At 35.9% G+C, this 14,369-nt stretch overlaps 2 protein-coding genes and 1 pseudogene across 9 annotated transcripts; 2 read left to right on the top strand and 1 right to left on the bottom strand.

The window, feature by feature from the left end:
• Window positions 1-788: 788 nt before the first annotated feature.
• On the top strand, window positions 789-13,938 carry LOC123192157 (subtilisin-like protease SBT5.4). Its single transcript, XM_044604597.1, has 12 exons — window positions 789-845; window positions 1,802-1,854; window positions 10,765-10,804; window positions 10,889-10,998; window positions 11,081-11,178; window positions 11,311-11,475; window positions 11,594-11,696; window positions 11,801-12,430; window positions 12,502-12,747; window positions 12,831-12,945; window positions 13,018-13,231; window positions 13,305-13,938. The coding sequence occupies exons 1-12, from the start codon at window positions 789-791 to the stop codon at window positions 13,847-13,849; spliced, it is 2,376 nt and encodes a 791-aa protein (XP_044460532.1). The 3' UTR covers window positions 13,850-13,938.
• On the top strand, window positions 3,708-6,929 carry LOC123193384 (uncharacterized protein At4g26485-like). Of its 8 annotated transcripts, none has more exons than XM_044606347.1 (6): window positions 4,042-4,178; window positions 4,591-5,068; window positions 5,977-6,073; window positions 6,182-6,346; window positions 6,426-6,512; window positions 6,582-6,929. In XM_044606347.1, the coding sequence occupies exons 3-6, from the start codon at window positions 5,984-5,986 to the stop codon at window positions 6,798-6,800; spliced, it is 561 nt and encodes a 186-aa protein (XP_044462282.1). In that variant the 5' UTR covers window positions 4,042-4,178; window positions 4,591-5,068; window positions 5,977-5,983; the 3' UTR covers window positions 6,801-6,929. The 8 variants fall into 8 exon arrangements, with proteins under 8 accessions (XP_044462275.1, XP_044462282.1, XP_044462280.1 ...); XM_044606345.1 differs by having other exon boundaries at window positions 5,977-6,079; XM_044606343.1 differs by having other exon boundaries at window positions 5,977-6,085.
• LOC123193081 lies at window positions 7,010-9,025 on the bottom strand (annotated as a pseudogene).
• Window positions 13,939-14,369: the final 431 nt, after the last annotated feature.

Genomic DNA, 14,369 nt, shown 5'->3' with positions numbered 1-14,369 from the left:
CATACATATATATACATACATATACATATATATATACATACATATACATATATATACATATATATATATACATATATATATATATATATATATAAACACACATATACATGTAAAACAAATATTTGTACTTAAAATGAGAAATATCTCTAAATAGAGTCAAAAGACATAAATATCCCTGGAACATACCTAAGGGCATTACAATGTCTCATCAAATACCATGTTTCTTGAAATGTAACATCACCTTGTCATTGGGTTATAACATTTCCAATCTTTTTTCAAATCATCATATCCCATAAATATGCAACGAATAGTCTTTTTATCAGACTTGATTCGTTGATAATTAGGCATGAACACATAACAAATGCATCCAAATATTATAAAACGGCTTAAGATTCCACAGCTTCTCAAAAAGTGACATAAAGCCAAACCTTGCTTGGGGTAATCTATTGACCACATGTGTTGTTGTCTTCATACATTTAACCTAGAAACAAGGTGGAAATTTTTCGCATGCAACATGCTTCCACGAGTCTTTGCCAAGTGGCCATTCTTTCTTTCCACAATGTCATTTTTTTACGGCGTACTTAGACAAAAGAATTGTCAACGTATCCTGGACTCATAAAGTATTTTGAAAACTCTTGTGATTTATACTCTCCCCTATTGTTTGTAATTAAACATTATATCTTTCCCCTTATTTTTTTTTCAACATTCTCCTTGAATTCCTTGTACTTAGACAAGGTCTTTGTTTGTTCTCTCATAAAATAAACCTACACATTCTTGGAGAAGTATCGATGAAGGTTATTATGTACTTGAATCTACTTATTGATGTTTGCTTCACTGGTCCAAATGTATCCAAGTGTATCAACTCAAGAGGTGTCTTGCTTTTGTACATTGACTTCTCATATGGAAACTGATGTGCCTTCTTGTATTGGCACCCAACACACACTACATCTTCTTTCATGTCTAATTGTAGAAGACCCTTGAGCATACCTTTCTTCATCATCACTTTTAATTTGTGGTAACTCACGTGTCCAAGCCTTGCGTGCCATAAATTTGGTGTTTCACTTTTTCTTGTCTTGTCTACATATGTGGTTTGTGCTGACATTACGTAAACAGACTCTAACTGTCGTCCCTCCATGATTGGTGTACCTATGGATTTTAAACATGACATAGTTACCTAAAGTTGAGTTGTAACATCAACAATAGGTTCTTCATCCCTTCCACAAGGAAGACATTTTTTAGCTTGATCTGCTGTGAGCCGAATCAAGGCTTTATCACTGTCTGGCCTACATATGTAATAGATAACCTTGAGTTGTTCATAAGGACAACCATTCATCTTCCTTTATACCTAGACATGTTTAATAGCTTGTCTTTATCCTCAGTCATGTGATTAAAGCAGTATGAGTCTACTATTTAATCATCATTATAATTGATTTCGTCTCTTATAGAGATAGGCGTTGTTACTTCATCTAGCTTGGTGATACATAAGACTACAAGCTCTTCTAAATCTACAACTGAATATGACACTTAGAAATCTCACTCTTCTTCACTATCATTCTCCTTTATGATCGATGTTACTGCATTTTCTTCTATTCATCTAAATCGACAATCTTTGACAAAGTGATTTTTCTTCCCACTATTATAGCATATGTCATTACGCCTCTGATTGCTTTTCTCTTCGTCAGGATTTTTGCCTCAATCTTGAAAAGCTCTCTCTAGTTGAGAGTTTCTTCTATCTAGCTTATTTTGTCGATCTCTTTGACTTTTTATTCTTCTATCTCTATACCCTCTTTTATTACTAAAGAAAACACTCTTATCATCTCTCACTAAGACTTTAGATATTAGTTTATTTATAGTTTCTTAATTAGTCAATAAAATCTCTAACTCTAACTATGTTGGCTCTTTTGCCCATCCATAGATGGTTGTAACTATTCCATTATATTCTGGCATCAACCTATGAATAATAATTATTCTCTTCCTTATCTTAGTGATGACATTTTGATGGTCTAATTAGGAAATTTCATCACAAAGAAATTTTACTTGGAAGAAGTATTGTCTTACTGTCATATCTTGCTATGAGATCGAGAAAAGCTCGTTTTCTAAGCACAACAACTTTGCGTCATTTGTTCTTGCTAATACAACTGCTAACACATCCCAAGCCTCCTTTGGTGTTTTCTCACTCTTGATGTGTTACAATTACTCATCTTCTACATTATTGCAAGAGCGTACAAAGCCTTGTCAACTTTAATCATCCATTCCTTTAATTATTTAGCATTCGTGGGCGATGTGGTGTTTTCACCGCCTACTATATCTCATAGGTCTTGTCCCAATAAATAAAATCAAATACAACTACTTCATTATTATAATTAGAGTTATTGAGCTTCTCAATCTCATGCGGCTGAACTTGAAAAATCTTCCATAAGAACTTGGTAATAATGTCTAACAATATACTAAGTTTGGTCCCCAACAAATCAACTCCATAGTCCTAGACTATACACCAACAAATTCTCGGCATGACTTAACTCTTAATTACCCGATTGGCATGCTATAGTCTCTAACTACCTTCAGAGTTTCCATGATTATAATTTTGATGACTTTTAGAATCTCCCTGATCACAATCCTTGACCGCCTATTCTAATACCACTTGTTAAGAGATAATGGTGATAATAAAACAATATTTTTATTAATATACAGCAATTACAAATTGTACAAATTCACACTTACACAAAAACTTACACCACTCACTCACAAAATATAAACTCACGACTGACCCACTCACTTATAATTTTCTGCTGCTCACACTTATGTTCACAGCTTGCTGTTTTGCGCACACAAATGGTTAGGACTCAAGGCCTTTTCATACTTGCTGTTGTCTGTTAGCAAAACATACTTAAAATTTCTTCAAAGTTCTTAAAGGGCGGTTGCATGAGCTGGATCCTTGTTCTCCCTGGAAGCTGCAACAAATTGCCAGGAAGAGTCTGGAGACTTTGGAAGGCAGCAACAAGTTGAAACAATGAGAGAGTCGGATCATTCTGGAGTCTTGTGGAAAGGGGAGAGGTGGTGCTATTTTAACCGTGATTTATACAAGTTATTCAGGCTAGGAGAAGCATACTTCATGATCCCCTCAAAAGATGTATTTATTGAGCTAGGTGGAGACGCAGGCTAAAAGAGATTTTGGGTAGAACTAGTATTTGCATCACTTAATTTTGTATCTGAGTTGGGATCTATGTCTTACTCTTTTGAATCATGGTGATGCGTATGTTGTGTGTTTGAGACCTGGACCTGATTGACGAAGAAGTCACAATCTTTGATAAAGCCTTTGGCTGGCTAGACAGGCAGTTACATCTGCCCCTATGTCTGAACTTGCGAGTGAATGCTATTAAGACTTTTGCATCCATCTATTTTCTAAACTTATAATTACCATCTCTACATACAAATAAATTATTTTAAAATTATAGTGAGGAAATGAGACAATATCTTTTTTTATATAATTTTTTTAAATGTAATTTTTTATTAGGCTGGGAAAAAAATTACAAATTTTTAAAATTAAAATGAAAAAACGAAAAAAATAAAATTTTAATTTATAACGTAAGGGGAATAAGTCTTTTTCCCGGAAGAATATCAAACGAATCCTCTTTTTCTCTTAAAAATCTAGTGAGTAAATGAGTTGATTGGATGAAAATAACCCGTACAAGATGTGAGTTCGACATATTCTTATTGGTTAAGTATGATAAAGACGGACCGACTATGGAAGATGTGAGGCCGGTCTCCACTGTGAATGAGATTGAAGCAAAATTTGAGGGCAGGGGTTAAAATGGCCATTTTATTAGCACACGGAAGGGCAAATTTTTGCTTTATGGGAGGCCCGGAGGGATAAGTAATGATTAAGGAACAGAAATTAGGTCAGATTGATCTGGTTGGGCTAGACAGGAAAATTAATTTAATGGGTGAAGGAAAAGAAAACAAGGAATTAGTAGGAGAAGATGCGTACTATGAAACAAGTGATGATGATGATGAGGAGGAGGAGGAAGAAGAAGAAGAAGAAGAAAAATGGAGAAAACACTACTCATCAAAGCACAGAATCTTGTTGGTAGGAGAAGGAGACTTTTCTTTCTCTCTTTGTTTAGCCAGAGAATTTGGTTCTGCCCACAACATGGTTGCCACTTCTCTTGATACTCAAGGTAATAAACAAGTAGTTCAGTTCAGTTCAGTTCTTTTTTTCACTTGTTTTGTTTTTTGGTTTTGAAATATATTTGCTTGGATGGATTGAGTTCAGAGAACATAGGTAGAAAATACAGTAACGGATTGAGGAATATAAGAGAATTGGAAGAGAGAGGATGCAGGGTGTTGTACGGAGTAGATGCTAAGCAGATGAGTCAACATTTCTTCCTCAGGACACAGAAGTTTGATCGCATCGTTTACAACTTCCCTCATGTTGGTTTCATTTACCGTGAGAATAGCTATTGTCAGATCCAGTTATGTCAGTCTGCTTTATTTATATGTTACTGTTTAATCGATGTTTATATATACACAACACAACACAACACAACACAACCATTGCATTCTGATATGAATTTGATGTGACTACAACAGGTTGAACAAAGAATTGGTAAAGGGATTTCTGAGGAATGCTAAGCTGCTTCTGAAAGATAAAGGAGAGATTCATGTGTCACACAAGGAGGGTGATCCTTACAACAAATGGGAATTAGTGAAGAAAGCTGAGAAGATAAGCCTAATTTTACATGAAGCTGTGCCTTTCTGCAAAGAAGACTATCCAGGTTATACAAACAAAAGAGCTCATGGTAACTTTTCCGATGACTCCTTTCCTCTTGGAGATTGCCGCACTTATAAGTTCAGGCAACTTACTCCCTCTCCTTGCAACTAAATTAATGTCCATCGAAATTTTATGCTTAATTTCCTACAATCCGCTATGAGTTTCAACCAAACAACTCCAAATAATGTATTCTTACTTCTCAGAAAATGATGAAGACTGGCCTTTTGGCAAATTATTTTGACAATCAGGAAGAGTGATGTGAAGTTTGAGCAAACAAAACTCTCTGCATCTAATAAGGTGTTTATATTCAGCTTTCGAATGCATCTGACACGATACAACTTATGTTATTGGATTCCATAATTTTGTGAAAATGGGATTTTGGGAATGGCAATATAATCACTTTGAATGTGTAGCTTACTTTGAATCTTTGATTAAGTCTTTTGAATGGTAATAATGATTGGGATTGAATTTGAATCAAAACCAATTCAAGCTCGGCTTGTTTTAAAGGGGTCAAACTCTTCTCAAATCAAGCTTGAGTACAATTATAATATTGAAATGAACTCAGACTTAATTCAATTCGCTTCAAAAAAACGTCATTTTGATACATATTTATAAAAAATAACATTATTTTGGCCATTTTAAATGAGTTTGTCTATGCTTGTGAGTCTGGCTAGTAAACAACCTTAGACTTGAACTTGACAATAACGTATTTCAAGCTGAAGCTCGAATTCAAGTTCACATAGGAGTAGCTCATTTTGAATTCGATTGAGTTGAATTAGTAATAAGGTTTGAGCTTATTTGTTTCGAATCTTGTCCTATCGATATCATAGAAATAAAAATAGTTAAAGGCCTTCGAGAGAGAGAGAGCGATATAATTAATTGGTTCATCATAAATTGAGTTGGGCTAAAGCCCTAAGTTTGCCTTAAGTTGAACTAGGTATAAAAGGTCATCTCTGTATATATAGGAAATAAAAATACGTAACAATATGAAATTCTAATACAAGTAGTATTTTGATATAATCTGCCAGCAGTAATCGGTTGTAGAAGAACGTGTAGATTTAGGAATGCACAGAGGGAAATTCCCAGCAATTGCTTCATATTGCCGGTTGGTTAAGAGTAAATTTCGCGCTCGTTTCTTATGTACCACGTTTCTCTCTTTAAAAATAATCTCATAGTCATTGATTCTGATTTCTATGTCAATGCAGCATCTAAATGGGTGGTACAAAATCAACAGATACCTATACGCGACTTGGTCCCTCTTCCTATTCTCCTCTTGCCCAACCTCTGCTGCGCACCAACCAGGTCCAGGTCCAGGTTCAGGTTCAACATGGCTGCTCTTGATATGAACAAAACAATGATGATGATAAAATAATAATAATTGGCACTAATTTGTGTGTTTGCTTATAATAGTGCATGGATGAAATAAAATATAATATTAAAGATAATGATAATACATCAGTGGAGTCAAAAATTCGTGAATTTAAAGCAGCGGTTGCCAGGTTTGAGTCAAGGGCGCAAACTGTGCAATACAACAATAACGTCACAACACCTCCCTCTCTTCAACTTCAACCACTGGTACTGGTACACCGCTGTGTCTTTTTTGTATATTATTGATAGAACGTATTAATATGTGTCCTACTTTTCACTCTTACAGGCCATCAACGACAATAATGAGCAATCTGATCTTGAAATTGAGAATGAAGTTCATGAATTTAAGGCTCTTGTCAAAGTTCTGCATCAAGTAAGTTTAATTACTTAATTTTGGTTGCTTTTAGATATATTTTAATGCTCAAAAGTTAAGTTTGCCCAGATAATGAAGAAACAAGAGGAGGCCATTGCATCGCTGAGGGAAAAGAATACGGCTCTAGAGGAGCAGATTAGCAAATTGGCAACCATTACTTATGATATGAAAGCTGAGAGAGACACAGAGGATCCTATTACAATTACTCGTCCAACTGTAAATTATGTTTTAGGCTGCCTAGTGGCTTTAATCTTCTTGCTCTCTATCCTCATTGGTTTACACCTGTGACATTTGTTTATGCCTCCTTAGCTTCATATCCTTGACAATACTCAATCAAGATACAAGGCAGTTTTAAGATTTAAGAAATATCGTACAAGTTGCTTTTCAGATTTAAGAAATTGAGTAAAAATTTACGTAGCTTCCTGGCTCCTGCTATAGTTGAATGGTTATTATCCGGTAATGAATGTCACTGTCTGCATAATTTCAATGAAGCTGAGTAGACAACGGTAAGTATATTGCAGTGTAAGTTGTTGACACTTTCTTAATTTTTATTGCTTCAAAAAGTGAATAATTCTCTCTGTAAATACATACAAAATTTTAAGGGCTTCTGGAGAAGGGTCATTTGTCATTAAGACTTGATTTCTGCAACACTTATGAGCTCCGTCTGCCCAACTTTCTTCCTCAAAGCTGGTAGCTAATTTGACAGTATCAACTCCATCTCCAGTGACCACCACTTTATCTTTCTCGATCATCTCCTTCTAATCCCACAAAGTTAACACCTGCATGCCTGTGCGTATTAATTATTTATACAATTAATTCATTTAAATTTGCTGGACCTGCCTACCTTCTGCCTTTGCAACAACCTTGAGTGCCTCAGCCCGACATTTCTGGCAATTCATCTGTACCTTCATCACGATCTTTTGCTGAAACCACCAGTCATTTATAGTTATAGAAGTAAGCCTAGACACTACAAAGTAATAAGAAAATCTCAATGTAAGATACCTGAATATTTCGCGTTTTGAGACACCAAGACCCTGCTTTTTTTATAGATATGATTCTCAAGAGTAACTAGCCAGTGGCCATGGATATTGTCGTTATAATTTGAAAGGCCAAAATAAGTTGTTTCCTATGAAGAAGGCTAGCTTCAATACCGAGTGAATGCATGACTAAAAATTTTGGGTCTTTAACCTTGTTTGACAAGTTGAGACACGCAAGCTTTTCTCTTCGTGGTTTGATTCTTACAAATCAAAGAACGACGTCACTCAAGTCTTGGTCAAGCATGTTTAGGAGACTGGATTTCGTTAAAAATGTTAATGAATAATTATAAGTGTGTTGATCATAAAAAAAAATTACCAGTGTGTATAGCGAAGTCAATTTTGGAAACTATATATAATATATATGTGGAAGAAGGTACAATATAATTTGGCTTCTCTGCATCCATAGATAGATGAATACAATACAAAACGACTTCTCTGGTGGGTCACTATAGATAGCCAGAATGTTGGATAACAATCCCTATCACAGACTTGATTTGACACAATAAGCTAGCCCCACAACAGTGCATGGATCCCGGCTTTCACACATTGTAAACATATTCATCATCACCCTGCTGCTTCCATGCATCGATATATATGTATGTATGTATGTATGTATGTATGTATGTATCAGAAATTAGGAAATCTGATCAGGATTAAGTAGAAATAAATATAAATAATACAATGAGAAATAATTATCTTTAAACAGAATTGCACAAATTGGAATATATCTATGAGCCAAATGATTTCTCAAAAACATGTATGCCTTGACATATCATAGGTCATCCACAATATCTACCTTGTGTTGTAGATGAGGACGCCCTGGGACTAAGAGTAGAGCAGAAAGATGGATGATAAGGGTAGGCCTGCATGACTCCCTTCATGCCAAGTAGGAAGACTGCCAGCGCCTTTTGGCAAGCTTCTTATATGGCATTCAGGGAGCCAGGCAGACGGCCAAATACTTCCATTATCTAATTAGCCTTCGTTCTCAACCTGAATAGAACTTCAGAAAAGTCAGACAATGAAATAATCAGCTAACTAACAGGCATTAATTTTTTAGTAATTCGAGTAAGCTTAAACTATCAATATACAGACGTATGCAGAAGGATTGAATTCAGAGACATTTACAATTACATATATGATAAGAAAGATAAAAACTGAAAAACAGTGAGTGCAGAGCGTCAGTTTTGTGCTAAACTTCCAGCTGCTGTAGAAGTAGAACTTCTAATTATAGGTATGAAAAGAGAAGTAGAAAGATGGTTATATGATATTAAGAGTGGAAGAAGCAGTAAATTAATTAGAAACGGAAGACAAAAGAAAGTCCATAAAAAGGAGAGTGACAGGTCGTGGCGAAGGCGGCAACCAAGACCCCTTGCTAACAAATGGATCCAATTCCATAGATAGAGCCAAAGCTACCTGGGTTTTACAGGTAGCCTTTTTTGGATTTTCTTTCCTTGACAAAGGAAAGTGACCACCCATTTATTCTATATTTGCTTTGTTGTGCTAGCTGTTGAACCAATCCCTTTGAGCCTTTGTGTGGTTTTGTAGTGTAAATGGATTCTTATTTTTTATTTCTTGATTAATTTTGGACACAGGTCTTAATAGTTCATTAAAAAATTAATCAGGGCAGAAGGGTTAAAGAGGTTTTGATGGTTTCTAGACGTCTCCAAGACCAGGGAATAAGACAAGGCCAACGTATACTGTACATTTGTGCAGATGGGTTGGCTTTGGCTTCCTTCTCTTTTAAAATTAAATCCAAATATTATCTTGGTATATTTGTTCATGGCATGGCTTCATATATATTTGATCACCCAAACAAGTTCATATATTTGAATCTCAATTAGCTGCATTATATTTTGTTGAAGCACACTGAGTATAGGGCAACTCAAACTGATCATTTGATCTATACTGAGCTCGATCTTATATAATATGATTAAAAAAAAAAAAACAGTTACAGAGTCAATCTATTGATTGGGTGTAAGGCTGTACATATTATTTGAACACAGTTCCCCAGATTTAAAACGTTTTTCGCTGTCTCATAACTCATATCACTTTGACCACTGCCCACTCTCCGGTCAAATTTTCCATCTTTACTTGCATCTCTTCCATCCAATAATCAGAAGAACAGTGCTACAATATATACACAGAGTAATTCTGGGAAAATTTAAAAAAGGAAATCAGTTTTATCCCATTTCAATCCAAAATATCACTTAACATTGTGGCCGGAATAGCCATATGATGTTTGAGCCTTGGAATCATCTTCAATTGACATTGACTAGCTGCTGCCTCATGGGGGCAACATATATGTGCATTACATTACATCATTGCCCCTTGCTCCTCCAGTTGCATGCCACTGTTCAAATTTGGGATCATGTGAAGTTAGAGAAATATGGAATAGCTTCTGCCTCATCCACCAGTTTTTGCAAGTTACATGGTCTCTTTTTCAAAGAAGCTCAACTTGCTCTCAGAGCTAATGTTTGTAGATGGTACTTATTGAACGATTTTAAATTTAAAACAAAATAACATTCAATCACAACTATCCAATTGAGTATTTAAAATTGGATATATATGATATTACTTATTTTAAAATTATTATATATATTATTGTAAAATTGATTAATTAGATGATTATACTCATATTACCCTCATATAATTTATTATTTGGCACGAGGTAATGCTATCTAGAATTAAACTACTCCAAGCAAACGCATGCTTTGTTTTGTCATAAACTACTCTGATTGCCAAACAAAGATCCTGAATTAAATATGGCAAAACTAATTTCATTCCCAATTAATGGAGATATACATATCCATTATTTCCTATACAATCTGAAATTTATTTGATGCATTCACAAAGTTGGGCTGGTCACTCTGATTGGAATATACATATCCCATTCCTATACAATTCTTTCTGTTTATAATCCCCATCGACTCCAAATATTCTAATTTTATTTACTCGTACCAAATATATCTGTTAATTTGTAAACTCTGCATGTGAATACAAATCCTAGAATTGTTCAATATATTCCAACTGTGTTGAAATAGCTACAATATTCTACCATGCGTTAAAATGGCAAGATAATATTTTCACTGCTTGAATCAAGGAATGTATTTATTATGGTGCATCCATCACCTGTTTTATAAACGTAAAAGATTGTAATTGTTTCCACAGTTTTGCATAATGTGGTTCCCAAGGTTCCCTTTCCTTGTCTTCCTTTGTTTCATCCTCTTCTCATGGCCTGCTTTTGCCATCAAGAAGGTAATGTACACCTGATGAAAGATCTCAGTTAAAGAGATTTTTAAATTATTAATGCTGTGTTGTTTGCTGGTTTGAGATATACAGTCTTATATAGTATACTTGGGATCGCATGATCATGGCCCTCAAATTACAACAGCTGATCTTCAACGTGCAACTGATTCTCATCATCAGTTACTTTCATCGTTTTTGGGAAGGTATGTTTGTTTCAGCAGTGCAACTTCATATTATATTATAAGTTGGTTGTTTCGTACCTGCTTAAATATTGTTGTCATGCAGTACTGAGAAAGCCAGAGAAGCAATCTTTTATTCATACAATAAGCATATTAATGGTTTTGCTGCCATCCTTGAAGAGAAGGAGGCAGCCGAGATTGCAAGTAAATATACATTCTAAATCTCTCCTTGTTGCTTTCTTCGTTTAATAAAAACAATTGATATTCTCATTCATTGTATGTATGTATGTATGTATATATATATATATATATATATATATATATATGACAATGCAGAGCACCCACATGTGGTGTCTGTCTTCCCGAACAAAGGAAAAAAATTACACACAACTTATTCATGGGATTTTATGTTACTCGAAAAGAATGGCGTCGTACCCCGGAGTTCTATCTGGAAGAAAGCTAATTATGGTGAAGATATCATCATAGCAAACCTTGATACTGGTATGAACCTCTGCTTGCTTTACTTTGAACCTGATTTGCAGCATTTATGAATCACCTTTGTTTGATATATAAAAAGGTTTGATTTGTTTTGTATTTTATATTATATGTAAAAGTGTAGGTGTATGGCCTGAATCCGAAAGCTTTATTGACGAAGGTTATGGACCCATTCCTTCCAGATGGAAAGGTAAATGTGCCCACGAAGAAGGCTTTAATTGCAACAGGTAACTGCCCTAATTAATCATCTCCATAAATTCCGCCTCAGTCGCAGTCCCCTGTCAATCATTGATGCATTTATATACAAATGTTATGATGCACTTATATACAGGAAGCTGATAGGAGCAAGGTACTTCAACAAAGGTTATGATGCATTTGTAGGAAAATCCGTGCCCTATAATGTGTCTGCACGTGATTATGAGGGGCATGGGACCCACACTCTATCAACAGCAGGTGGCCACTTTGTTCCAGGAGCAAGTGTGTTAGGGTCTGCCAATGGAACTGCCAAAGGTGGTTCTCCTAGGGCTAGAGTTGCCGCTTACAAGATCTGTTGGCCTCCAGTTAATGAGAGTGGATGTTTCGACGCTGATATCATGAAAGGTTTTGATCAAGCCATAGATGATGGAGTTGATGTTATTTCTTTGTCCGTTGGAGGCTCTCCTTTCGATTACTTTGGTGATGGAATTGCTATCGGTTCATTTCATGCTATTAAGAAGGGCATTACTGTTGTTTCTTCTGGTGGAAATTCTGGACCATTGCCAGGAACTGTCTCAAATCTTTCACCTTGGATGTTCACAGTGGGTGCTAGTACCTTGGATCGAGAATTCCAGAATTTTGTTGAACTCCGTAATGAATATCGCTACCAGGGATCAAGCCTTTCTACTGCTCTTCCTGGTGATGGATTCTATTCACTTATTACTGGAGCTCAGGCTAAAGCTAAACATGCATCTGTTGCTGATGCGTAAGCACTAATTGTTTTGAATTCATATTACTCTCTGTGGGTGATCATCCTAACATTTCTATTTTATGCAGCCTACTCTGCAAGAATGAAACTCTGGATCCTAAAAAGGTTGAGGGTAAAATTGTGGCATGTCTTAGGGGTGAAATTGGAAGAGTGGAAAAGGGTCAATATGTATTGATGGCTGGTGGAGCTGGGATGATCCTTTGCAATGATAAGCTCAACGGTAATGATATTGTTGCTGACCCTCATGTCCTCCCGGCCTCCCATCTCACCTACAGAGACGGTGTGGAAGTCTTACTCTATATCAATTCTTCCAAGTATAACTCTATCGCAAACATTTGCACGCCACTACCTGCTCATTAATTAAAATTAAGCTTATTCTCATTATGTTTATTTGCAGAGACCCAATGGGATACATTTCCGCACCAGGGGTTCGGATTGGTGCAAAGACTGCTCCCTTCATGGCTTCATTTTCCTCTGTAGGACCAAATGTTATAAATCCAGAGATCCTTAAGGTATTAATGACATCAGTGACTGAACTCTCTACTAAATTAAACTCATTTATTAATTGTGTTTCAATTTTTCAGCCCGACATTACTGCACCTGGAGTGAATATTATAGCTGCGTACACTGAAGCAGTAAGCCCTACGGAACAACCTTTTGACAAACGCAGGGTTAAATTCAACGTACTGTCAGGCACATCTATGTCTTGTCCACATGTTTCTGGAGTTGTTGGGCTTCTTAAGTCGCTTTATCCAGATTGGAGTCCAGCTGCAATTAAATCTGCAATCATGACAACTGGTAAGTCTCTGTGGAATTCTACCAATAAATGCTTGAGAATCTTATGTTGATAATTTGTTGTTTCCATTTACAGCAAGAAGAAGGGACAATACCAAGCATCCAATGCTTGATGGATCTTTCAACAAGGCAACACCATACAATTATGGTTCTGGCCACATTCGGCCTAATCGTGCCATGAATCCTGGATTGGTCTATGATTTAACAGTGAATGATTATGCTAATTTTCTCTGTGGCATTGCCTACAACCAGACCAAGATTCACCGTTTCCTGGGGAGTTACTATAAATGTCCCAAATCATTCAAACTTTACGATTTAAACTATCCTTCAATTTCAGTCTCTGGTCTCTCTCGCCCAATCACTGTCACTCGAACACTGAAGAATGTTGGATCACCTGGAACGTATGCGGCTCATATCCGTGAGCCACTAGGAGTTTCAGTTTCTGTTGAGCCCAGTGTTCTGAAATTTTGGAAAGTTGGTGAGGAGAAGCAGTTTAAGTTGACTCTGAAAGGAAAGTGGTCTGGTGGTGTGCAAAGCGATACATCATTTGGAGGTCTAACATGGACAGACGGAAAACACTATGTCAGAAGCCCGATTGTTGTTGCCCCAGCTATTATCTAAGCTTTGTGTTTATTCTTTTCTTTTTTAAACCATAGGAAATGATTACAATGTAGAAGACATCAAGAAATGGAATTTCAAATTTGCAAGTATATGTTTTACTTGTCATGAATAATTACTTTACTGGAATCGAGAAGACGGTTAAATTGAAACATATATTACTGCGTAGACATGTCCACGGCTGAATTGTTGTTGCAATGAGATGTTAGTTGAAAGGATATAGTTGTCCTGAGAAAAATGAGAAGATATTTACATTAAACCCATAGAGGATTGAAAACGACTTAACAGAGAATAATAGATGCACAGAGTAAATGTTGCCGCAAAGCCTAAAGCTCATCATCTTTTTTATCAATTGGGAACCAACTCACATCAGATATCTTCATTACCATGTCTCATCTATATCATTTCCCATTTCTAACTGTTTTTAACGGTCCATCAAATAAATTATTTATAAATTCCTTCTAAACTTAAAGCTATGATGATTCAATCCTCCGCTATGAATATTTTCTCTACACCTGCTACA

Source organism: Mangifera indica, chromosome 12, assembly GCF_011075055.1.
Source record: "Mangifera indica cultivar Alphonso chromosome 12, CATAS_Mindica_2.1, whole genome shotgun sequence".
NCBI classification, from domain to species: domain Eukaryota; kingdom Viridiplantae; phylum Streptophyta; class Magnoliopsida; order Sapindales; family Anacardiaceae; genus Mangifera; species Mangifera indica.
Note: the sequence above shows the minus strand (reverse complement) of the source record. Positions and strands in the feature narration are given on the sequence as shown.